At 47.3% G+C, this 25144-nt stretch overlaps 10 protein-coding genes and 1 non-coding gene across 11 annotated transcripts; 7 read left to right on the top strand and 4 right to left on the bottom strand.

Moving 5' to 3' along the window:
• Positions 1-619: 619 nt before the first annotated feature.
• BJ212DRAFT_1300271 (uncharacterized protein) lies at positions 620-1997 on the top strand (the record flags this gene model as incomplete). Its single annotated transcript, XM_041332964.1, has 4 exons — positions 620-819; positions 948-1074; positions 1217-1518; positions 1760-1997. 4 exons carry the CDS (start codon positions 620-622, stop codon positions 1995-1997), a joined length of 867 nt encoding a protein of 288 aa, XP_041192216.1.
• Positions 1998-3557: 1560 nt separating this feature from the next.
• Positions 3558-5798, top strand: BJ212DRAFT_1447397 (uncharacterized protein; the record flags this gene model as incomplete). Its single annotated transcript, XM_041338395.1, has 8 exons — positions 3558-3687; positions 3796-4227; positions 4276-4515; positions 4565-4741; positions 4944-5042; positions 5122-5412; positions 5440-5448; positions 5470-5798. 8 exons carry the CDS (start codon positions 3558-3560, stop codon positions 5796-5798), a joined length of 1707 nt encoding a protein of 568 aa, XP_041192215.1.
• A 798-nt stretch (positions 5799-6596) lies between these two features.
• BJ212DRAFT_1588066 (uncharacterized protein) lies at positions 6597-7257 on the top strand (the record flags this gene model as incomplete). Its single annotated transcript, XM_041342420.1, has 3 exons — positions 6597-6851; positions 6907-7107; positions 7171-7257. Coding segments are annotated over exons 1-3 (312 nt in total), but the record flags the coding sequence as incomplete, so codon positions are not given.
• On the top strand, positions 6988-7678 carry BJ212DRAFT_1359286 (uncharacterized protein; the record flags this gene model as incomplete). Its single annotated transcript, XM_041335851.1, has 5 exons — positions 6988-7107; positions 7171-7359; positions 7413-7505; positions 7542-7544; positions 7566-7678. Coding segments are annotated over exons 2-5 (290 nt in total), but the record flags the coding sequence as incomplete, so codon positions are not given.
• Positions 7679-10525: 2847 nt separating this feature from the next.
• On the bottom strand, positions 10526-11359 carry BJ212DRAFT_1359282 (uncharacterized protein; the record flags this gene model as incomplete). Its single annotated transcript, XM_041335850.1, is given in 4 exon segments — positions 10526-10587; positions 10604-10871; positions 10928-11023; positions 11329-11359. The coding sequence occupies 3 exon segments, from the start codon at positions 11357-11359 to the stop codon at positions 10738-10740; spliced, it is 261 nt and encodes an 86-aa protein (XP_041192212.1). The 3' UTR covers positions 10526-10587; positions 10604-10737.
• A 2771-nt stretch (positions 11360-14130) lies between these two features.
• BJ212DRAFT_1359273 (uncharacterized protein) lies at positions 14131-16591 on the top strand. Its single transcript, XM_041335849.1, has 6 exons — positions 14131-14506; positions 14596-14682; positions 14753-14831; positions 14910-15632; positions 15686-16155; positions 16229-16591. The coding sequence occupies exons 1-6, from the start codon at positions 14352-14354 to the stop codon at positions 16350-16352; spliced, it is 1638 nt and encodes a 545-aa protein (XP_041192211.1). The 5' UTR covers positions 14131-14351; the 3' UTR covers positions 16353-16591.
• A 426-nt stretch (positions 16592-17017) lies between these two features.
• On the bottom strand, positions 17018-17899 carry BJ212DRAFT_1359271 (uncharacterized protein). Its single transcript, XM_041335848.1, has 2 exons — positions 17634-17899; positions 17018-17584 (listed from the first exon to the last, which is right to left on the bottom strand). The coding sequence occupies exons 1-2, from the start codon at positions 17712-17714 to the stop codon at positions 17351-17353; spliced, it is 315 nt and encodes a 104-aa protein (XP_041192210.1). The 5' UTR covers positions 17715-17899; the 3' UTR covers positions 17018-17350.
• Positions 17900-19023: 1124 nt separating this feature from the next.
• BJ212DRAFT_1273342 (GH3 auxin-responsive promoter) lies at positions 19024-21095 on the bottom strand (the record flags this gene model as incomplete). The annotated part of the gene is made up of 7 exons (XM_041331078.1): positions 19024-19277; positions 19331-19503; positions 19560-19705; positions 19756-19941; positions 19993-20139; positions 20192-20433; positions 20489-21095. The coding sequence occupies 7 exons, from the start codon at positions 21093-21095 to the stop codon at positions 19024-19026; spliced, it is 1755 nt and encodes a 584-aa protein (XP_041192209.1).
• Positions 21096-21511: 416 nt separating this feature from the next.
• On the bottom strand, positions 21512-22683 carry BJ212DRAFT_1359242 (uncharacterized protein). The gene is made up of 4 exons (XM_041335847.1): positions 22225-22683; positions 21981-22169; positions 21834-21930; positions 21512-21778 (listed from the first exon to the last, which is right to left on the bottom strand). The coding sequence occupies exons 1-4, from the start codon at positions 22366-22368 to the stop codon at positions 21636-21638; spliced, it is 573 nt and encodes a 190-aa protein (XP_041192208.1). The 5' UTR covers positions 22369-22683; the 3' UTR covers positions 21512-21635.
• A 74-nt stretch (positions 22684-22757) lies between these two features.
• Positions 22758-22840, top strand: BJ212DRAFT_t76. The gene has a single exon. It is a non-coding gene; the product is annotated as a tRNA-Val (tRNA).
• A 151-nt stretch (positions 22841-22991) lies between these two features.
• Positions 22992-24723, top strand: BJ212DRAFT_1447395 (glycosyltransferase family 4 protein; the record flags this gene model as incomplete). The annotated part of the gene is made up of 8 exons (XM_041338394.1): positions 22992-23081; positions 23149-23516; positions 23575-23723; positions 23776-23883; positions 23933-24039; positions 24098-24266; positions 24338-24518; positions 24567-24723. The coding sequence occupies 8 exons, from the start codon at positions 22992-22994 to the stop codon at positions 24721-24723; spliced, it is 1329 nt and encodes a 442-aa protein (XP_041192207.1).
• Between the last annotated feature and the right edge of the window lie 421 nt (positions 24724-25144).

The following is a 25144-nucleotide window of genomic DNA, read 5'->3' as shown; positions in this document are numbered from 1 at the left end:
TGATAATATATTGCTGTATTCATTATTTATCAGAGCATTAAGTTTCAAGCTCAAGCTTCCAGTTCAACGACTCAACACCAACAGATTGAGAGCGCAGTGAGGAGAGTCAAAGTTGACTGTGCCGGTGCTATGCCGAGGTGTGACTCGACGTGACCATATTTTGCAGATTAGCAGTCAGACCCTGAATTTTCTCGGCTTTCATCCGACACCACACCACAAAATCCTAAAAATGAGCAAAAATAAGATCTATATAGAGGCGGTACGAATCTACAACACTCTAAATTCGTGGAAGATAATATGAAGTGATTGACGAGCTACAAAAGATTTGATGAAAATGTTGCAGATTACCCGGAATGATAGTACAACTTAAGTTGATCACCGGTAAATGTGATCATCTGATGTGAACGAGAAGTTGCTAATTTGTCGGCAACATTCGAGTATGTGGTGCCCTGTTCCAACTTGGAGCCTCATTCGGTTCTGACATTTGATAACATTCAAATCCGAACATCTGGAGCCCAAAATCCCCCAAACACCATCGCGTAGCATATAAAACAAATGATTCACTGGAGTATATATATGTAAGACCTATGAGCGACATTGCCCACATTCCCCTAGTAGAATGTGGGCATTCAGTGCACTCCGAACAAGTACCTTGCTGCATCCATCACATGTCTCCATCATTCCAAAGCTATCTTTGCGACTGACTCCCAACCCCATTGAAAGACTAGCTAACACATCCCTCTCGTGCGCAGATAGCTGCGGGTTGTTCGAACAAGACAGTCCTGCATGCATACGAGATCCAACCAAGGCTGAAGATTGGTGAGCGAGTGAGGGCCACGAGGCTTTGGATGGAGTGATGGTGTCTTGTAGTATCATTTAGTGACGTGTATTATTTAGGTCTGAATACTCACATGGTTGATGACGATGATGGTGAATGACTTTGTGAGGTGTCTGTGGGGTGTGTGCACGTCTTGCGGAATGGTCAATGCCACTGCGAAGCTGAGGGTACCCAGGGAAAATGCTTTCATGGATACCACAGTAGCCAGCAAATATTGGGGCTACTTCGGTCAATGTGTAAGGTTGCTGCCCGAATGTATTGCGGAAAGTTGCAATGAGTGTGGGCAGATCTGGAATCCCACCACGCCCTGCAAGAGTACTGAGAAAATTTGTCTTGAGTACATTTTTTAACTTACAGCATGTGAGGATGTTCTCATAGTGTGAAGTCAATGATGCAGTGGCTCGAATGTTAGTCAAGTTTACTGATTGGGCTGTGAGGGATTTGGAAGATGAAGGGGAAAAAAAGAAACCTACAGTAGAAACCACAGTGATTTTCTATGTCATTGCAGCGCACAATGACATGTCCAGAGATGAACTCGTGGACAAAGCATGCTGGAGTGGACTGGCTGGAAACAAGGCCACAGAAACACTCAAACGTGAGTCCACGCCGATTGAGCCAGTAAAAAAAGCCCTCTGGCATAACACGGTACCCTTGGGCAGTCTGTGGGCTAATGCAATTTTGTGAGCAAAGGAAAAGAATGAGCAAGCAACAGAGTAAAACTTACTAGGCAATAGTCACAACCTGACCAACTTCTCGAGCATACACAATGAGTTCATTGGTAGTGCACTGCGCAGCGATGCAGGGGTGAAATACAGGGTTGATGCAGGGAACCATGGTTGTAGATACGGGATGCGTGACTGTGAATGTAGCAGTTCAAGTTGAGATGAAAATTGAATAAAGTCAATGCCTGCAACTTACCAGCTTATATAGCAGTGGTGGCATTGATTTACAGGCGGCGGCAGTGACGGCTAAGTGTGCTCAATGTCAGAATGAACTAGAAGACCAAGAAAAAACTTACAAATTGGCTTGGGATGAGCGACGGCATCGGTACTGGTATATGAGGGTGGATGACATTTGGGTGACACCCCAGCAGCGTGTTAGACTTGGCGTCAGCAAGAAGCAACAGAAGCACAAGGAACTGAAGCAAACTCACATGTAAAAATAGCGAACTGCAAACAAGAGACGGGATTGACGTCAATGATTCAATATTGAAGTCAAAATACTGAGAGGGATCACTCACAGAATGGGTATTGTATTACTCTGCCTGTCCACCATGGGCTGCAATGAAGCTAGTCTCCATAACGGACTGCATTCTCAGGTGCTTTCGTGGGTGCGCCTTAGTGCAACTGGACCACTAGCGAGTGTCTTGGACTTGGACTGACACTGTGTCAATGTTCACATCGATTTATGAAACTTACAGTCCTGAACATTAGTTCCGTGGTTGTCAATGTGCTAGGCTGCATCGTGTCTTGAAATTGGCCGTGTACCATGTGTTGCCACATCCTTGGTGGACTGGCTGGGCAATTGAACAGTGAAGAAGGCGCTGGCATGAGGCGCTAACACCTACGGCCACTTGAACACCTCAATATTGTCCAAATCAGGCAACACTTATCGGGATTCTCTTCAACACTAACTTCATGCAAAATCTGTTGCCCTCGTAGTAGTTTCGTACTTAAGGCCCCAACACTCATCACAATGGCATACCTCATTCCCCATGTCAAACCTGTCTGATGTGCAACTTGCCGCTCTCAAGGCTGCGCAGGATATACTCGATAATGCTGGTCTTTCACCTCTCGATCTCAACACTAACTTACCTCCTTCTCGCGATGCTTCGCCTGCTGCTCCTTTCACCTCAGTACAACAGCCAGTAAATCCATCACCAGAGGTTATTGCTGCATGCTACCGTCCACCTCCTGCTCGTTTGTTCACCACAGATGAAGTTGCACGAGGCTGCAACAAAATCAACTGTGAAACTAGTGTTGACGCCATCATTGAGCATCCTCTTAGTGCAATTGTCGAGTATCCTCAAACTGGCTCTGCGCCAGGTCTTGCAGTTGCTCACATCTTCCATATTGACCCCAATCTGAACTTATTTATCCACCCAAAATTTAATTTACAATACTCTCTTGGTGATTCTCACAACGGACGTCAAAATGCACAGTGTTTTCTACTCAAGGACCCTTCTGGCAAGTCTGTTCTTTGCTCGAAGCTGCGAACATCATGTAAGTACATTTTTCTATTCATTTTTATTGTTATTTATTGGCTGTAAACAGGCAAAGGACTGAAACTGTGCTCAGCTCAGCCTGATGACTGTCTCACTCACGATTATGTTGACCGTCACTCACTCAATCATACTTCCCCGCTTTCACACTCAGACTCGCCTCAAACTGAGGCCCAGAAGGAGGTTTTCTTGAAGACACTCAATTTCTTCTGCGCCATCAAAGACAAGGGCTGCTCCCTATCATCTGAAAGTAATCTAGAAGATTCTACTAATGAGTTATTACTGTATCATGAATCGGAAAGCACTGATGTGGACTCTGAGTCCGAATTTGATGTTGATGCGCTATTGAGCCGTCGTGAACAGAAGCGCAAAACGTGCAAGGGCAACCTTGTGATGCTTATTGGTCAATTCAATCAACCTTTTGTTCAGTGAGTACTATGGACAGAGTTTGGCGGACAGTATATGTGCTAAATATCATACAGGTGCGAGTATTTTTCAATGGCACAACGTGCACATCTTGTTCTGCAGAACTTGCAAGAATTTGACATTCCATACCTCCGCGCACTGCTCGAAAATGACCAAGCAAGTATTTTTCAATTCGAGGAACATGCACGTGCCCATGGTTATGGTCCTTTGGCACCCTGCACATTCATGGCCTCCCCTGTTGAGCAAAAGCAATTGTGTCGTGAGTGTTATGATCCCGAGTTTTGGTTTCCGAATGTTAAGTTTCTCTCAGCATACTGGCACCGGAAGAGTGATGGGGTGCTTCGTCAAGGTGTTCTTCGAAAATGGAACCACAAGTGCACCACAACATATGATATCTATGTCCCAAATGACCTTTTTGACTGTCCGCAAGTTCTCATTGTCTCAAGAAACCCCCATTCTCATGCACCCCCACTCCCTGTCAAAACACCCCCTGCGATAGTCAAGTGTTTCAGTTCACTTCTCTTGCGACTAGAATGGAAACTGGCTGATGCAACTCCTCGTCGGCTGGTTCTCGACTCTGGATTTATGCAAGAACTGCGCTGTGTTCTAGGATGGAGTCCTACAGCAGATTTTGATCCACATCTGGAAGACTTGCATCCATCTCTCGGAAATCTCGATCATGTACGACGGCTGATAAATGTTATGCGCATGGACCATTTCCCTAATGAGACTGGATTTGATGGTGAGTTTTTGTTGTTGTTGCTCAATGATTCTCACATCAGCCCTCCAGGTGCCAAGTTACTTGCTGACAAGCAAAAAATGCTTCCACTCAAACAACAATATATTCGTTGTGTGGAGACACATGATATACCTAATGTAGACTCAGGCCTTCGTCTGGTCATTTGTATGACAAGTCGCATGTCACAACACCTCCTTTCTTCGAAGTGCTTGTCTATAGATACATCATTCAAGCGTGTCCAAGGATGGCAAGAGTTTGAGATTGAATCCTGGGATGATGATCATATGCGGTGTAAGTTTCTCAAACATTGTTTGTCTTCGTTCTTACTGAGATTTTATAGCTGTAGTCTCAGCTCGTGCTATGACCAACTCGCAAACAGCTGAGGCTCATTTGATTCTTTTTTGGCGAATTTTTGAGATTGCAACACAAGATACTGGCATCCCAGTGGCCTTCTATCACATTCATGGCTTCAGTATTGAATCCATCATTGCTGATGGTCACCGAGGGCAAGCAAAAGGTGTGTAATTATTTTTCGGCTCACAATAACAAATTAAATTACCTCCCATCAGGCTTAGGCATGTATTGTGTCGAGGTCTCTCAAGGACAGTCCCAGTACTGTATCTGAGAGCCTCATCGGCGTATTTGTGACTTGGATCCTTATGACCATCTTCGCCGGTTCTACCGTCTATGCATCACACATTTTAAGAGAAACATTTTAGCACTTCGCAGTCAAGTTTCGAAAAACATCTATGATGCAATGTTAAGCCTTGCATCTGCAGAAGCCCATCCCAATATTCGAACAACACTATCTATTATTCGTCAGGGCGGAAAAAAGGCATGAGGTAAGGTTTATCTTAAACATCATAGCAAACATCTTATAATATGTTGCCGTTGTAGCATGGCTCAAAGACAAGGAGTCTTCGAAGTTTGCATTGCCCGCAATCTACCGCCCAATGAGTTTCATACCAATTGCAATATGGAAAGCATTACCAACGACTACAAATGGGAATGAGCAAGCCCATCGTAACATCAATCGAGACGGAATCAATTTAACATTGCTTGCAGGAATCATGCGTGGATATGAGTATGATGTCCGTGCCACATCTAGCATTGATCTCCATATCATCCACGGAATTAACACTCGCGACAATGAATCAACACATCTACACCGGGCAAAGCGTGCTGTGAGTTGACAAAGTAAGCTTGAATTAAAAGTTTTACATGGTGTACTGACACAACCAATAGTTCGATCACAGAAACAACGAATAAAATTATATTCCCAGTCAACAGATCCACCTCATAGTCCAGCAAACAATAACCTCCAGTTACCCTTCGTTTTGCCCCTACCCCCCTTCGAGGTCAACCAAGATCACTTCATGCAGAGATCCAACACTGAAAATGAAAGTATACCACTGTCAATGTACAACACACTGACACACGCATTGACACTGGGTGCTGGTATCATTGACTATTGCATCTCGACAAATCAAAGAACGAGAAAACAAGAACCTGCAAGGCAGACATGGGCATGTATTAGCACATACAGCAGCCTAAGCGGGGCATTGGGGAATTAACTCATTTGTTTTTCTTGACGGGAGGCCAAGGATCGAGCGCACGGAAGATAAACAAGCGAGTGGTGAAAAAGATAACCAGCGTGCGCAACTCGTTGATTTTGCCGATGGACAGAACGAGAGGGAGGTCAATGTGGAGGACCATATGATGGAGAGGACGATGTGGAGGATGATGATGGTGGTTGGAAGGCAAGGAGTACATAAGCAGCGCAGTTTCTAATAAGAATTAACCGAGAATTAAGATACACGGACCGGTTCCGTACGTTTCTGGGGTCTCCCGGTGATAACTTACAGTATGCTGCTGGTAACTGAGAGCTATTAAGCGAAAAAGCCCCGAGTTGGAACAGGTAACACATCACCGGCAACATTCTGTCAACGTGTGAAAGGAACCTTGCAATTAATCGAGTTTATCTTTATTTACACCGGGGTAATTGGACGAGCGTGCTCCTCGTTCTTCTGATCTTCCCGAAGCCCATCTTTACTAGGGCCTGTCCCTTGGTCAATTGTAGTTGATGCCCCGTGCATCACGCAATATGACTAATTCATCTTGCGCAATCATTATTGCCACCTCCTTTAGTGGAGCCAACGGTCTATGACTAGCGGGACGTATCGAGTTGGGGGGTCCTTACCTCTTCTCACTCGAATTTCTCGTCTCGCTAGCTATTTTGCGCACCCACCCATATACTTTCCCGCCCATTGTAGTTTAGCGTTGTATTTTTAGGTACGGTCTCGAGTTTGTGCTTGTTTGCACTCGAATTCATGGAGGCCCCTTGTCCTTACAACGGGGTCCTCGATTTGCTGGTTATATCCTCGACGCCTGCGTCACCACGAGACTTGAGTGAGGACAATTAGACCAAGGTAGCTCCTCAAAGAGTAATTGTCACCCGTCACCGCCATATTCGGCTGGCGCTTAAGACTAGTACTGACGCTGATGCGTGCTGTGTTTCCTTCCGATCCATTGTATATAAAATGTGTCCCATCTCCTTGTCAGTATGGGAAGTGCATTAGCCCATTTGTACTCTCTGCAACGCCATGACCTCATTCTATTCCACTGAGGTGCACTTTCACAGCTTAGCAATCCTTTCCGTATAACTAAACCTGGCCTTTACAGCTTTATATGAAAAGAGCACTCGCCGAAGAACAGCCCCTCCCCGAGACCCTTCGTCGCACGTCCCTCTTAACGAGGGTACTATGTTTTTTGGCACTTGGCCGTCCAAATCTCGAAGATCACTGGAAGTCGCTGCAATCAGAGCAAGCCTTCGAAACCGTTAGGAGCAGGTCATGCTCTATCCTGGCCAGCACTATCACCACGGTTAGCTGTCCAACTCCGTGTGAGCTCAAGCTGACGCTGACTGTCTGACACACTCCAAAAAAGGCAAGTGTCCTCCTCGCTACAAGCGTTGTTTTCATCAGTACGGGATCTCCTGTGCCATACCTGGACTATACATCTCCCGCTCCTCATTGTCTACTCTTTATATCACTCATGTTTGCCATGATCACGATATTGACATCTGGCTCGAGCATGGTACGCTGGCTACACACTGATCGGCAGTGGACTCAAGAGGTAAGATTTATTCTTGCCATTCTGATTACACTGGCTGACCTGAATATGATCAGCAACTCAAACCGGGGGGCTACTTCGTCTTGTCCTACTTGTTGTCAATAGTCACCCCCATATTCTTCGTCGCCTGGTCCCTACATTGTTTTATATTCGGTGAGTTGTTCCATCATTTGATGCTCTTGCTGGCCCCTCAATGTATTCCACCTCCAGCGGTTTTAATAACAGGCTTCGGCTCCCAGAGCGCGATTTGCCGTGTAGCCACTGCGCTCTGGCTTGTTACGTATATCGTCAATATTGGAACGATGCTGATGCAATCCATGTGTATCAGTGTGAAAGCTCATGGAAAAGTTCTCTTACCCACGTTTTTCGCAAAGCAAGCGACATAAATTATTGTGATTATTGCATGAAGCAAATCTGACCTTCACTGGTGACCACCACTTCCCTGAAATTTGAAAACAATATTTGAACATAGCTTTGACAAGTTCTGCTCGCAATCATTCATGGACGAGGCTCAAAGCTTGAACCTTAAACAGATCGCCCAGGACTACCCACGGTGTTTAGTCACCGGCGTTTGACCCACCCAAGCTTGAGCATATCTGCACTGGAAGAATGCGAAACTCCGAGTCCAGGGGAGCCGTTATCATTAGCCATTTGACCTTAATTCTGGAGTCCAGACCAGCATCGAGCATACCTTGTTGGTTTGAATCTTAAGACTGCACGATGATATTCCTCTGTGATGCCAATCAGGTGCGAAACCTGATCACTCTTGCTGTCATGTAATGAGCACCACTGTGCCGGCGCCCAACACTGCCCAACACCTGCCACAGGGCGCTTCTGCTTTGAGGGCTTTTTGCTGCTTGCTGCTGGCTTGGATATGGTTCATTCTTAGCCGCACTCAATATTTTTGTGGCCACTCCAGCTCGCATTGCTTCACTCTTGTAGTGACGACGTACCACCCTTAGTATGGCAGCATTCAGGAACATCCAGCTAACGATGTTTGGTTCGTAGTAAGGCCGCATTCAGGCACATCTGGCTAAGAATGTTCGGTTCGGAAACAGCCAAAACAAGTTCCTCAGTGAGTGAGTTTAGGGTCTTGAAGCGCTGAAGGCTGCGAGACTTGAGGTTTGAAGCTTCCTACCCCCCACTAGCCTTCCCCCAACCGTAAACTACCCTGCCGGTGGGTCATGGTTACTGGATGCAGCTGGCCGGTCTCGCTTCGTGGTTGCAGTCGTGCAACAGAACCTGTAGTCCCACTAGGTATATAGGCTCAGTAGTATCATATCCTGAATTTAAACAGAACGAAAAGGTTGGTGCAGAAGTTTGGACCTTGAACAGACGGCCCTCAGAGCTGATAATCAGCCATTTGCAGAACACTAGGCCAAAACTGTTTCACAACGTGGACGACAATCTTTTAAATTCTCACTTCTGACGGACAATCCCAATCTACGACTCGGATGGAACATATTATACATATCCAAGGAACGACTCTACCTGAGATGAGCTTGCTAAATATATCAAGAAACCAACGATTAATAATCGCCATTGCACTAGGATTAGTACTAAGTGGTCATTGTCAACGATAGATTCAGAAGACATATCGGGAGACTGGCAAATGATCAGGAGGACGCTGGTTCAACTGTTTGTGCAGGTTGACCCCGCATCTTTGATAACCGTGAGTTATTACCTATTCCCAGTACTACTTATATGTGATTTCTCAGTTCCTTGAGGCGTGTATCGAGCGACAACTAGATATTCTCCGCACCGAGATGCAAGATCAACTGCGGGAGACTTCACAATGGTAACTGGTGTCGAGGTTTCAATTGCAACAATTTCACGATAGGTAGGCACAGTTGACCACATATCTGATCAGATATTAGAAATTAACATACCGCTGTGTATCTAGCGTTCTACAAATGACTGGGACGTATTTCATTTGGCTATTTACGCTCACATACGCCCAGGTACATAAGTACCGGCGGTCCAGCCATATTACAGGTGTACTCCTGACAGAGTTCAAAACCTAACTTAGCAAAACGTCCCGGGCCGGCAATATTGTACTATCTTCGTGCACTCTCACATGTCACTGTCGACAATGCATTGCAATCCACTTGAACTTGAACCAAACTCGAAAAATATGCCCTTCGCCACCAACAGTGCAACCCTCAGATGTGCTGCATATGTTTTTTTTTTGGCTTTCAGTACCTTCTACTAACCCCTATTCAATTCTCAGTGCAACCCGTCCCACAAACAGTCTGATGACCATTGCCACAACCGCTTCTGATTCCCGCATACAATAATATGGCTCACACCTACCAATAGGAAGTTTTTATGACGACACGACGCGCACCGAAAATATTTGGTGAGCAAGTCAATTCTTTTCTGCAGCCTTTCCTAACCACGCTCACTCCGCCTGTCATCATCATTCGGAAACACTCGACACAATGTATGCACCGCACCCCCTTCACTGAGCCTCCACGCACCTACAACACTGTAGGCACATCCTCTGGGTCACCTTCCCAAACCCAAACACCATCTGCACCACAGGCACACCATGCCATCGCAATCGTTGGTTCTGACGTCAGGCAGAACGGTGTAAACCATCGCCGAGCGCGTCTCCAGCTTTCAGCACCGTTCAATTAGGTTATGACATTGTAATACCGAAGTAAATATATGTTCTCGTACATTCATTGAGCTAGTCAATTTCAATACTAGACACATGTTGTGTTACTGTAGCTACCACCAATCAACTGTTTTTGCTGTTCTCACAGTGATTCCTCTTGAGACTCTTTCGTTGAATTATTTTATTTGACTGAACCTTACAACTCAGATCTAAAATTTACGGCATGATTTCTGTACCTGAGCGCTATACTGGGTGAGATAGGCGCTAAGGAAGCAAAAGTCTTCCGAGGAGCAGAACGGCGCCCTGTGTTGGCACGGACTCCAGAATTAGGGTCAAATAGCTAATGTTAACGGCTAGGACTCAACTTGAACGGCTCCCCTGGACTCGGAGTTTCGCTGTTAATGAATTCTTCCAGTGCAGATATGCTCAAGCTTGGATGAGTCAAACGATGACTAGCGCCCACCGGGCCGTCCGTTTAAGATCTAAGCTTAGAGCCTCATCCACGAATGATTGCGAGCAGAACTTGTCAAAGCTTTTCAAATTTAAGGGAAGTGGTGGTCACCAGTGAAGGTCAGGTTTGCTTCATGCAATAATCACAATAATTTATGTCGTGGTTTCTGATTGCCGCTTGCTTTGCGAAAAACGTGGGTAAGAGAAATTTTCCATGAGCTTTCACACTGATATGATTTCATACGGCGTGAGGTGCTCTCGAAAGATTGGTATAACTGAAAGCCACAGATTGCATACATATACCAATTACTCTAGCGTGATGTCGCATACTTCCACACGGATTGCATCAGTATCGTTCCAATATTGACGACATACATAACAAGCCAGAGCGCAGTGGCAACACGGCAGATCATGCTCTGGGAGCAAAAGCCTGTTATTAAAATCGCTGGGGGTGAGATACATGAGAGACCTGAGAGAGAGTCAAATGATGAAACAACTCACCGGCTATAAAACAGTGTAGGGACCAGGCGACGAAGAATATGGGGGTGACTATTGACAACAAGTAGGACAAGACGAAGTAGCCCCCGGTTTGAGTTGCTGATCATATTCAGGTCAGCCAGTGTAATCAGAATGGTGAGAATAAATCTTACTTCTCGAGTCCACTGCCGATCAGTGTGTAGCCAGCGTACCATGCCCGAGCCGGATGTCAATACCGTGATCATGGCGAGCATGAGTGATATAAAGAGTAGACAATGAGGAGCGGGTGATGTATAGTCCAGGTATGGCACGGGAGATCCCGTACTGACGAAAACAACGCTTGTAGCGAGGAGGACACTTGCCTTTTTTGGAGTGTGTCAGACAGTCAGCGTCAGCTTGAGCTCACACGGAGTTGGACAGCTTACCGTGGTGATAGTGCTGGCCAGGATAGAGCATGACCTGCTCCTAACGGTTTCGAAGGCTTGCTCTGATTGCAGCGACTTCCAGTGATCTTCGAGATTTGGACGTCCAAGTGCCAAAAAACATAGTATCCTTGTTAAGAGGGACATGCGACGAAGGGTCTCGGGGAGGGGCTGTTCTTCGGCGAGTGCTCTTGTCAGTCATATAAAGCTGTAAAGGCCAGGTTCAGTCATACGGAAAGGATTGCCAGTTTGTGAAATCGCACCTCAGTGGAATAGAATGAGATCATGACGTTGCAGAGAGTACAGATGGACTAATGCACTTGCCATACTGACAAGAGATGCAACACATGTTATATACAAATCAGTCGGAAAACGGAGTGCTTCATCCGGCTTCTTCGAACTAATGGCTATGGCATAGTTCGAGTTGAACGCATGCTATTATTACCCTTTTAGAAGTCTTCATTGGGTAACGATGAGTGCTTCATCCAATTGGCACTGACAGAAGTCCCTAACACTGCTCCCCAGTGATTGTTAGGATAATGATAATCAGGTGAGATTATTAATACTCACACGTCTTCCGAGACCATGGGTCACTAGGCTCCTCTTTTCCCACTCGGACTGACATGCTGACATGCAGTAGCACTAGCACACAGGAATTCACATCCATGTGGATCAGTGTCGGCAACTGTGCATCTTACCTGCCAGGGCAAACATGCTTGAGGCTGATATCTGAGCTAAGCGAGGTAGCTTTCTCTGAGCCGTGTGTAACCCGGACTGCGGGCATCGCAAGCAGAAGACTCTTTGTAGGTCTTGGATCAGATCACATGTTCAGCGTTAGTTCCAACATAGTGGTTTTTGGACTGAATGTGCGAATCACATGGGAACCGACGAATGTGGATGCTGCGCTTTAAGCTTGTCTTGTAATGAGCGTCACCTTCGGAAACTCGCATCCCCCATCATACTTCCGGCGTAGCCGTACTAGCCGCGTCTCTTTCGAAGGACTGAAACCGTGACTAGTAGGTTAACGTTCCTCTTTTACCCACTGGGTTCGACACATGCAACAATAGTGGTAGTAGACATGGTGAATGAACTTCGCATCCATGTGCCAGTTCTAGCGTCCGAGTTTGTCGACTAGGTATCTCACCTGCCAGATCTGTATCGCCAGACTCAACGTTGATATCTGAGTCAAACGTTGGGTTGCTGAGCGAGGTAGCTTTTATCTGCATGATGCGGTTAAGATCCAAACTGTGTAAGCCTCGAGTTAGACAGGCTTTGCGTTGATTCAGTACTGTCAGGAACTTCCAATATTTTCAAAGCTAGGATTTCAGGGAAGCAGCAAAGTAGTGAGCGTGCGAATCTAGCAACCGACGAATGGTACCTCGGCTTACACAATCTCACGTCATCTTCACTCAATACTCCTTATACACTCTCTTCTCCCGCCTACATACGACTCTCGTCTTTGTGCGTCGTTATTATCAGAAGCTGGTTTTGGCGCAGGAACAGGAGATGGTGGACTTGCAGTGCCAGTGCAAATGCCACCCAATCTCGAACTTTTACTAAGTCGCCTCAAGACGGATGAATCGAGGGGGTGGTTCGTTCGATGCTTCCTTATATTGCAAATCCATGACCACCTACAGTGTATTCGCAGGCGCCATTATCGCTTATGCCCGTACTACTGCGGTATTGGTGTTACTTCCAGCGTGAATGGGAGGGATAGATGAGGGGGTATATTTTAGGCGTATCAGTATGCGCAGCTCTTGCGGAAGGCTACGTCCCTGTTTCCGTTGGCGTAGCCCCAAAGATGGAATCCGAGTCTTTATGGTACTGTCTCTCACTTTCAAGCACCACTCGCAGTCTAACTTAACTTCAACAGTGGCACGACAATATCCAACTCACACGTCGAGCGCCCTTCCTCCTCCCACCAATTGTCACCCAGTTCCTCAAAGAGGTACAGCACCCAGGACCACTCAGCATGTCCCTCGCCCCAGCTCTCGCATATCTCGAGCGTTCCACCCCCCGCGCTCATCTGTTGAAATATACACGTGCGGCTGTCATGCGAACGCGCGATGAGGTGGTGGGCACGGAAGAAGAGGGAGGGAGATACTGGGAGAGAAGATAAGGCGGCGCTGAAGATGGAGCTTGGGTATGTTGATGCTGAGGGGGAAGAGAGGAAGTTGAGGATGGGCGCGAGGATGGCGATAGAGTCTTTGAAGGGCCTATGTGTTGCCACACCTTGAGTGTGGTGTTTAATGCACAAGCGTTCGTGCGGTTTGTGGCAAGTTTCGATTCTGTGGTATTTTATCCAGCTGATGCGCTGATTCCAGGTAGATTAGCTATATCACTAGCGTGTATGATACGTGACTGCAACGTTCCTTCAAACCCATCTTGCTATCAGGGAAGGCATTAGTATTACTGCTTCCTAGCGGGTCGAATAAGGTTTCATTATGGAACTCCTCAGAACATGTGTATGATCGAGGATACCCAGTGCCCCAGCGTCAGTTTCAGTTTCCCATGATGTAAACAGGTGTCAGCTGAGACAGTGTTGACTTTATCGACATGGTGATGGTGATGCTTCGTTTCAGTGATGCACTTGCCAGAGACCTTCTCTTCCCTACCAAAGCCCCTTACCCTAGAAGCGGCGTTCCGTGCTCGTGGTGCATCACACGCATGCGTTCCGAATGAGGGTTGCATGGAGGCGTTGCCGATTTAGAAAATTCCTTGTATGGTTACCGGCCATGTCCTTTCGTGCATGCTGGATTTGCGTTTTGCGAATTGAATAACTGAGAATCTGAATCCGTGGTTTATCCCACCAGTAACTGTAAATAGGCGCCCATACAGTAATATTATCGAACGCAACGCACGTGTTTCCTTCTCTCATTGAACACCACCGTGACATCTCTCTCCAGCCACACAGCGCAATTTCGCATATTTCCTTTTCTTTTCCTTTTTTTCTTTTCCTTCCATTCTCTCCTGTAATCCACAACGCATAAGAACAACGATCAAGATCAAGGAGATCATTGTCAACAATGGCCGACGAAGCAATCATTAAGATACCCTCCGGTGAAGTCCTAGAAGAAGACGACGAAGCCCCAGGCCCAACCATCTCCCTCCCTGACTCAGGCGACGTAGGCGAAGGTGGCAAACTGAGCATGATCGTTCAGCTTGTCAAGAAGTGTTTGGGGTCAAGGATATCGCTGCCATGTCCGTTCATATCTCTCTTTCTCCTGCACGAACCCTACCACTAATTCTTAATTTTCAATCGTCAGTTAGGCGCCTGTCATTACCCGCAAGTCTCCTAGAGCCGCTTCCAAATCTCGAGTATTGGCATTATCTAGATAGACCTGATTTGTTTGCTGCGTGAGTACTATTTCTTTCCCTTTGTGGGTGCCTGTGGGTGTTCGCTATGCTGATGGGCGTGCTAAAATAGAATCAACGATTCAAGCGATCCCTTCGAGCGCATCCTAGCAGTCGTGCGTTTCATATTCACAAAGGATCTTAAATTCGTCGTACGTCCAAATCAATCATTACTCCTCACTCTCCCAACTCCAACTCCAACCCCAACGCCCTACTGATTTTTCACACAGCACGGCAAAGTCTGCAAACCCTATAACAGCGTCCTAGGCGAGCACTTCCGCGGGCACTGGGACGTCCCACCGGTCTCATACAGTTCTGATCCAACCCAACCCCCCATTCTCCGCGTCCATACGACTGTCCCCCCTCCCCCGGCCTCACAAGGAAGCGAGACAGTGAGCGTGAAGAGTAATCGCAGCGGCAAGAGCTCAAAGAGCACGCGTAGCGGCCTCAGCCTCACTTCTACCTCCAAAGGCAAGACATCTCCCACCCTAAGCACAGCTCCTACATCCCTCGTCGGCGATGCTGGTCTTTCTAAACTCTCGTTGTCTCCTCTTAACGGAAGCGGAAGAAATGAAGATAAGGACAAGGACAAAGACAAGGACCACATCCGGGTCGTATACGTAACAGAACAAGTATCGCATCACCCTCCCGTAAGCGCATACTATGCCTCATGTCCCTCGCGTGGTGTGGAAATGGCAGGGATCGACCAGATCAGCGCAAAAGTGAGCGGTACGACTGTGCGCGTCGCCCCGGGGTCTTTCAACAAGGGCATCTACATCAATCTTACATCGGGCCCGGGCTTGGGCGAGAAGTACCACATCACGCACCCGGTGGCTAATGTGAATGGGATCTTGAGAGGGAGCTTTTATATCACTGTTGGGGATAGTACGATCGTTACTTGTGTGGGTGCGAAGGGGGTATCGTATCGGGCTGTGATTGAGTATAAAGAAGAGGTGCGTTTCTCTCTCCCCAGTAATAGGGGAACGGATGCTGACAATAGGACAAGTCATGGCTAGGCCGCGCACACTTTTTAGTCGAGGGCGTGATACACACATACGACGAAAGATCCACAGAACATGAAGAATGGACGAAAGTGAAACACGTCCCCACAGCTCGGGTCGTAGCCGTTTTTGATGGATGTTGGCGGAATCATATACGGTGGCGGCGGACTGCTGCATCGCCCCCTGGTCCATCCACATCCACATCTGCAGCATCATCCCCATCAACGCCAAGTTTTTCGGTCCCTTCGTTGTCAGAAACGGAATATGCCACGCTTGTAGATCTTTCGACGCTATTTGTCGTCCCGAAGAAGGTTCGTCCGCTAGAACGGCAACTTCCGAATGAAAGCCGGAAGTTGTGGGATGCTGTAACGACTAGGCTGCTTGCGAAGGAGTATGGGGAGGCTACGAAGGCGAAACTTGCGATTGAGCAGAAGCAGAGGGATGAGGCGGGTGAGAGGAAGAGGAAGGGCGCTCAGTGAGTTTCTATTTTTTTTTTCATTCTCAGTCTTTTTTTGTGCCGGATTGACCACTAACGGACTCAAACGCAGGTTTATACCCCAGTATTTTGAACAAGATATCAGTTCTGGAATTCCAGTTCTTACAGCTGCAGGCCGGAAAGCTGTGGAAGAGGAGCTTAAGGAGTGTTCTGATACTTGGCCGTCGTCCTCATAGAATCGAGTCGACGCTGCCTGACCTAGGTGCGGTTTGGAGTACCCACGTGTCATCTGTAGAAGCTTTGAACGTTGTAGAGGGTTAGGTGCGGTCCACGATATCATGCAATGGATGGTTAATGTTTTTTTGGAGCGTTCTATGCTTTTTTTGCTTTTGCTTTCTTCTTAGTACCTGATGATTTCTGTTCACTAATTTTAGTTTTTTTGACGCAATTCATGGACTTTTATGATGAGCGCTGTAAGGGTGGTTGTCCATACTCAATTTTCTCGGTGTGGTGATCGGCATTTTGTTGATCCAGCATTGGCACCCCTGACTTATCACTTGGGACCTGGGAGAAACCGTCTCGCACACGCTCCCCCAAAGCTGCAACTTGAACGCCGCATGGCATAAGCTCATATTGTCAAAGCTCGGAACTTGTCGCATATAAAAGACGGCAAGCGTCTAAAGAGAACGAACTCAAGTGAGTTCTATAGTACATCAGTAAGGAGTGCAGTGTGTATACTAGTATATGACTTACCCCCAGTCGAGTATAAGAGACTGGGGGAAAACGCAGAGAGACTGTAACGAAAGTACCGTGCGTGGAGTTGCCTAATATGGTAACTCCGCCAGCGTGGTGAATGAGTCTAAGTCAAACGAAAAACGAAACGCTATGTACTATGTTGGCGGGTTGACTTCCAACAGCATATCCACGTGCCATCCGCCATCTCTGCTCCAAACTATGATATAGTGTTCCCTTTCTCCATTTCTTAGTCTGTACTGTCCTACATAGAGTATCGCTCTGCAAAGGACATAAATCGGAATCAATATATAAAAAAGGAGTCATGTCATCACCGGACCTTCGTGCTCGCTGTCGGCGACAAGAGAGCTCGACTATCTCACCGATGTATGTACAGATCTGAGCTGGATTTTTTATATAGACGGGCGATGTAAATTTTAATCGATATAATGTATATAAGGGACATGCAAAGCCATACAAAAAAGACGACTAAGCTTCCTTCTCACTGGTAGGCAATGCCATTGGTAAACCTGCGGGTGTCAGCAGCGTCACCTGCACCTGCACCCGCATGGCAGGTATTGGTTTTATTGCAAGTATGTAGGTAGCGCACCCCACGGGTATTATATCTACCCACTGTCACCAAACATGAGACAATGCAGAGATGAGACGATAAAGAACTTGGTAGTGACCATTGACAACAGGTAGGACACGACAAAGTAGCCGCCTTGCTTGAGTGCTGATACTAGGTCAGCCGGTGTAAGCGATACGGCGAGAAAAATCCTTACTTCCCGAGCCCACTGCCGGTCGGTGCAGAGCCAGAGTATCATGTTCAGGCCGGATATGGACGTTGCAATCATGGCGAGCATGAGAGATATACACCACTTGTAGCGAGGAGGACACTTGCCTTTTATTTGGAGTATGTCGGCATCGGCTTGAGCTCGCGCGGAGTTTGATAGCTTACTTAAAGCGCATCTCAGTGAAATAGAGTGAGGCCATGGTGTCAAATGGAATAGTATGGATATGATCAGTGTACTTGCCACGAAATCTGACCATAAAGCTTATAATCTTTCTCGTACCTTCAATATTTTATTCAATATTTCTCTCTCAGAAAAGTCTCTGGACTTAACAATCTGGCCCAGATCCGTACCGCCCCTGCGCCAGCTGTAAGGTTTGATCGGTTTGATGAGAGGCGAAACTCGGTGGAGATTAATAAATCTCAAGATTTCCGACTCGTGCGGTTCGGCCGTTCTCGAGCGCCTCGGAGGCCTTCCTGGTCTCGAAGGAAATATTACTATGTCAGTCTCATTTGGACACGGTCAAGGTTAGAGGCCCGAGGGACTTCGACGCTTGCTTAGTTTTTGACTGGCGAGAGTTGCAATTGTCAGAAGAGAGAACTTGAAAACGGATGTATGGCAGCGCGCGTCGCCGGTCCGGGGTACTCCCGACTCCTTCTGAACTCTCCTGCGTGCATGCAAGTACAGTTATACATGCTGATATGCGTGTTGCAGTCTCCTCCAAGCCACAATCCTATTTGACATTATTATTCTAGACTTTTGGATTATTCTTCAGTGCTAACGATTTTCCCCTTCGACATCGACGGCGTTTGATTTAATTGGTTACCCATCTTGGTCACAGAAAGACTGCGAGAACGTCCCTGTCAAGTGTGTGAGCTGCCGAGGGCTGTTCGAGCGGTGCAAGCATGCAAAGAGCTTCGGATGACGTCTCACCACCGTGCGGAGTGCTGCGGAGTGTTGCCGAGCGGGATTTGAAATTGCCGCCGAATCGAATCGAACTGAAATAGAAAATTCTGGCAGGAGAAACACACCTTTACTACAGGAAACTGTATGCTCGTCGCTGAACTGGTTCACCCCTCCATATACCCTCCACACAAATCCCTCAACTGCTTAATCTGCGCCTCTTGTATTTTGACCTCGTACGATTTCCGCCTTGATGTCTGCGACCTTGATTTTCGCCCCCCCTCTCTCTTGGATTCTTGAATGAGGTATTGCGACGCATCGGACATATCATAGGATTTTGCCTTCCCTCTCTTTCTAGCCTTTTCTAGTTTGGCTACCAGAGAGTACATCCAGGGCGCAGCAACCACTTTAAGCCCAGGCTTGTGAAAATGGACCAGTCATTTTACTCTCGCCCCTCTTCGACTTGTATGTACAAATCTTACAACTCCATGGTAACTTTCTGCAGGAGCCATTCCTTACACGATGGGTCAGATAAGACGATGGGAACCTTCACCTGACCCATCGAGATCTTTGTCTTGTCGCATTTCTGCCTGCGATATTCTGTGAACGTGCCTTTCTCCACGATACGAATGGTTGGCTTTCTTGCTCTCCCTTGCCAAAAAGCTATATGATACTCATCGTTTTTCATGAGGTCTTCGAAAGTTTGCTGTGTCGCCATTTTTGCGTCCTTTCCTGTGAATATAAATTAACGCAGTCGTATAGAAGAGCAAGAAGCCAACACAAACCTATTTCACCTCCGATTTCTACCAAGTACCCATAAGTGACTGGCGTGTCTCGGTCGTCGGCTACAACAGTGAAATCTATGATTTGGCCGATCCATCGTGTAGAGGCAGATACGATCGCGTTCGTCAATTGCGACTCTGTACACGTTGATGCATACGCCAGCTCAAGTGAGCTACTTCCTCTGCGGGCATCTCAGCTGCTAAGCCTGGAATCGATGAAATCACAATTCACTCTCGCCTATGAAGGTAACTGATAACGGGTAATCCATCATCTGGCGCAAAGCCTTTAAAGGTGACGACATCGCCAATGCGGTATCTCCACAAGCCATTGCGTGTCGTCAAGACGGGCTCGTAATGCCCTCCGATCACAAGCTCCCACTGCGGCGGGGATGAGCAGACAAAACTGAGATGCAGTGAACGGTTCTTACAGCAGACAATACACGCTCAGAAGGCTCATTGGAATGCACGTCCAGATACTCGGTGACTCCATCTACGGGTACTACCTTGTAGTCGGTATTAGGGTCGCCGTTGAAATATGGCATGGCGATATAACATTCTGAGCTGCCATAACCAGGAGACTGCATGGCGACAGAAGGTCCGAGGACGTGAGTAACCTCGTGTCGCTGACTATCAGTTGGGCAGTAGACTTTCCACACTTGACGTACTTTTGGAACGGATGCAGCAGCGAAGCCTCCAGTGACCCCAATGAACTTTTTCAAGTCAGGCCACACGCGGACTGCCCAGCCCTGGATTCCAGGAGGCCCAATCTCACGAAGTTCGGCAGCACGAAGAGGATTTGGAGTGAAATGTTTCTGCGAGAAATCGTGAGCTGAATGAAATTTAACAATCAAGCACAAATATGACCTGTAAAGGCTCTCGCAAATGATCTAGATTTTCCATGTCTGGAATGATCCCTTTCTCGATGCAGTCGACGAGCAGAGGCCAGTCATCTTCTACATACTGCAAAAAATTGACGAATACACTGGCAAAGAGGAAACGGATGGTTGTCACCCGACGGTCTGCGAGTGCAAATAGCGCATTCAGAATGAAGAAAGCGCGATAGCTCTTCACCAAAGAAATCGCGTACGGATCCGTTTTTCCTGGAACTGAAAGTTGCCTAGAGATCAGCGTGCACATGCAAAAGTAGAGTGATGGGCTGACCCCATAAATCAATTCTGTCCTTGTCGTGCTCGAGGTCCCAGTTCATTTGCATTCGCAGAAAACCGACGGTCACCGAGCACACTGGCAATACCTTGGAGCTATGACCGTCCTCGAAATACATGTTCAGGGCTTGCCCAAAACTCAGAGAAGATGGTGATAAAGTACTACCCTCTGAGTTGGGAAGCGACAGATATACAGGATGATGCAAAAGGTGCGATGCAGGTCGATATATCGGGAATGTCTTTGGTGCTTTTCCAGATGTCGTGCTGGAAACGGCTAAGCAGTAGGGTAGTCCTGGGGCAAACATGTTCTTTAGGTCAGACTCCTTGCAAGGCGTCGTGAAAAACTTGGCTATGAACGGCCTGTAATGTTCGTAGTTTGTGATAGGAATGAATTCTCGGAAGCTGCGCAGAAATTCTGCATCATCATTCGAATTTCTCTGTGCCATGGCCTCGCGGAAGCTTGCCAACTCGGAAGCATGCTGAGCAAATTGAGACACAGAATTTGGACGTATAAACCCGAGCAGGGCTTGATCCAGGAGATCCTTGAGCCGCTGAGAGAGTTCAGCAGACAATGAGTGCAGGAGATCTGTGTCAGGACGGAACATTGTTGTAATATGGTGTAGGATTGGATCGCGACATTATATAGCTAGTGCTGCCGCTTGGGAAACGCACGGGTACGGCGGGTAACACCGCGGTTCTTTGCTGACGGGTACGGCGGGTACGGGTACGGTATTGGGTACCCATGACCATACCGTGACCCTTTACCGCGGGTTGGCGGTGTTTGGCGGGTATGACTTACCAAATCAGGAACCTCTGAGTGCCTGAGGATCACATGATTTCTGTCATGTCTTTCGTGCTGTGAATCATTCTATAGACTGAACCGCACACGTGCTGCGGTAGCGCTACGTGACAAGGCACTGCGCCCGGCTGCTGTTAACACCTTACAAGTACAAGCACTCGTCTACCTTTCGAGTACACAGTGTGTATCTGCCGGAGTGTGGTACACTCCATGTTTAACATGAAGGAGGCTATAATATTATTAACATGCACAAGCGCTAGTCAATGTTAAAACAAGAAGGGATTGCCTTTATAAACATCTACCCGGTCATTATAATATGTGCCCAGAAGCCACGCGCTGACGATATCTAGCGTGATTTGAGGCTTGTCACATACTTCCGCATAAATTCTATCGATATCGTCCCAATGTTAGCAACGTACGTCACCAACCAGAGTGTAGTGAGGGCGCGAAAGACTGGGCTTTGGGAACAAAAGCCTGCTATCAACATCGCTGGAGGTGAAATGCGTGAGAGGCCACAAAGAGCAGCGATGACGGAACAACTCACCAAATACGAAAAAATGCAGGGACCAGACTACGAAGAACATGGGGGTGACTATTGACAACAGGTAGGACGCGACGAAGTAGCCGCCTAGCTTGAGTTGCTGATATTCCGTAAAATTGGTGTAAGTGATAGAGCGAGAATAAAACTTACTTCTTGAGTCTGCTGCCGGTCGGTATGAATCCAGCGTAACATGCTCGAGCCAGATGTTAAGACCGCAATCATGGCGAGCATGAACGATACGAGGAGTAGAAAATAGGAAACGGGTGATGAATAGTCAAAATAGGTCACAGGAGAGCCCGTAGTGACGAATACACCACTTGTAGCGAGGAGGACGCCCGCCTTTTGGGGAGTATGTTAGCGCAGGCTTCAGCTCGCGTGGAGTCGGATAACTTACTGTGGTAACAATATTGTCCAAGATGGAGGACACTCTGGTCCTAACGATTTCGAATGCTTTCTCGGATTGCAGCGACTTCCAATGATCTTCCAGATCGGGCCGCCCCAGTGCACAAAAACAGAGTACCCTCATTAGAAGGGACATGTCATCGTAACGAAGGGCTTCGGGAAGAGGTTCCTCTTCGAAAGGTGTTCTTTGATCAATCGTCACGTATAACTTGAAAACCAACCTGGTTCAGTCATCCATCAGGTCTTCTACATTTTCAAAGCGCACCTCAGTGGAATAGAACGAGGCCATTGCGTTGAAATAAAGAAGCACAGATGGATCGGTGCGCATTCCATATTTACTGGCTTAAGAGGAGACACCATATACCCACCACTGTCACGACTCTGCACTGGAGTAGGTCCGCTGCACCGGAGTAGGATGAGCTGGGTAGTGACCGGTAAAGGCGAAGTCCCGGTACCGTTGAGTTCCTGCGGTTCAAGTATGATTATATCATGCCATGTCCCACACAATAACACCCAAGCTTATATGGTTCGATGGTCTAATGGTTATGATTTCTGTCTCACATTAGCTTGTCCACAGAAGGTTCCCAGTTCGATCCTGGGTCGAGCCACTTTTTTTGTCTTTTCTTTTCCCCCTCGGGTGTATTACTCGCGGAGAACCGTTCACTCAAGTTGTTGTCACGAAATGAAGCATGAGCCTCTCGCCATTGCGTATGTATTTTGTATAGAGCGAAACATGTTCTAAATGCTACACCATTCAGGATGATATCTGATTTCTTCCACCCGAACGTGGGAGGAGTGGAAAACCACATATTCATGCTCAGTGCAAATCTCATCCGTCGTGGTCACAAGGCATGATTTTTCACACTTGCTTTGACGTTCTCTACAATGTCGTTTATCTTGCATCCAACATTTGCAGGTGATCGTAATCACACACAGTCATGCTCCAGACAGAGTGGGTGTTCGCTGGCTCCTGCCAGGCTTGAAGGTATACTACATACCATTTCCTACCATCGCCTCCTCCGCCACTCTTCCGAATTACTTTACGTTTTTGCCGTATTTCCGCGTCATCATTGCACGCGAGCATATTCACCTGATTCATGCGCACGCGAGTTTATCGTCTCTGGGCCAGGAGGCTATTCTACACGCGCACCATCTTGGCGTCCGCACGGTGTTCACCGATCACAGTCTTTTTGGGTTTGAAGATGCAGCGAGCATATTAACCAACAAACTCCTTGCGGCTGCTCTCAAAAATGTCGACGCTGTGATCTGTGTCTCGCATACTGGGTAAGTGGTCGACTCTTACAATCGATATTGTCCTTATTTTCTCGTGACCGTGAATCAGGAGGGAAAATACAGTCTTGCGTGGACAGTTGTTTGAGAAGTCTGAAGATTCCTCTGCACTTGTCGTCCGGCCAAATGTTTATGTGATTCCAAACGCTTTGGTTGCGGAGCAGTTTACTCCAGCTACTGAGCCGGTGTCGTCAGAAACCAGTCAGTATTTCCATGTCGTTTTGGTCGAAGGGGACAACTGATTTTTCTTCAGTCTATATCGTGGTTTTGTCTCGTCTAGCCTATCGTAAAGGCATCGACTTACTGGTCGCCACTGCCCCCCGAATATGCTCCGCCTTTCCTAACGTCAATTTCATCGTAGGTAAGTCGTTCCATCCCCAGTATCATCTAACCCTAACTCGCTGGCCCAGGGGGAGACGGACCCAAGCTGAACGACCTGTTACAAGTAAGAGAACGACATCTCCTCCAAGACCGCATAGAACTCCTTGGTCCAGTTCGACATCGCGACGTGCGAGACGTAAGTAAACACGAGCAAATTCGACTCTCATGATCATGATTCATACACGTCTCTGCAGGTTCTCGTGCGAGGATCTATATTTTTGAACACATCACTGACGGAATCGTTTGGGATCGCCATATTGGAAGCTGCATGCGCGGGTCTTTATGTGGTCTCGACACGAGTAGGCGGAGTCCCGGAGATTCTCCCTCATGACATGATTTCATTTGCGAAGTCAGAGGAGGACGGTACGTGTGGGACGCTGCACAAGTCGCACATATCATTCTGGACCGCTTTTTCACCGTGATTTTTTTTGCAGATTTGATTCGTGCCCTGTCCGAGGCGGTCGCGATTGTTTCGAAGGGCCAGCATGACCCCATAGAAGCTCATCAAAGGGTAAAAGACTTCTACAACTGGGGAGAAGTCGCAGAACGAACTGAGATTGTGTACGACGCTGTCATCAAGTCTGAGCAGAAGGATCTCTGGACTCGGATGCAAAGGTAACTTCGTACGCACCGTGCTGGTAGACCCTGACTAAAATGTTATAGAACTATGGAACTGGGTCCATTTGCAGGACCGATCTACACAATCATCCTTGTGGTGGATTGCCTGTTCTTCCTACTTCTGGAATGGTTGATGCCGCGACACGATCTGGACTTTGTTCAAATGCACTGGGAACACAACAATTTTAGACAGGTACAGTAGCTTCATATCGACCAACTAACATGCATCTCATCTCTCGAGGATAGCTTGCAGAAGGTGCCGAACCAAAAGATGATTAACCATAATCACTAGACATGACAAGATGGGATTGTAATGCTAATACTGTCCAATGGAAATGCATCACCGAAAGCAGACCAAAAGATTGAACGAAAAGAACAAAATTGGATACTAGGATATCATGCCGCACGTCTTGGCTTCTTGAGCTTTCCCCCTCGCCTCCTGCTCCGCTTGGAGCCCTCGTGCCCATCATCTATATCCATCAACGCGTCGTTCACAGTAAGGTCATCCGAAGGCCGCTTCATAGGGACCTTCACGCGATCTCTCAATGAAAAGGATGATTGTCCGCCATCGACACCCAACCGATCAATTAGAGAGTTTCCGTGGTTGTTAGATGGTCGATCAA

Source organism: Suillus subaureus, assembly GCF_016647635.1.
Source record: "Suillus subaureus strain MN1 chromosome Unknown BJ212scaffold_19, whole genome shotgun sequence".
In the NCBI taxonomy this organism is placed as follows: domain Eukaryota; kingdom Fungi; phylum Basidiomycota; class Agaricomycetes; order Boletales; family Suillaceae; genus Suillus; species Suillus subaureus.
Note: the sequence above shows the minus strand (reverse complement) of the source record. Positions and strands in the feature narration are given on the sequence as shown.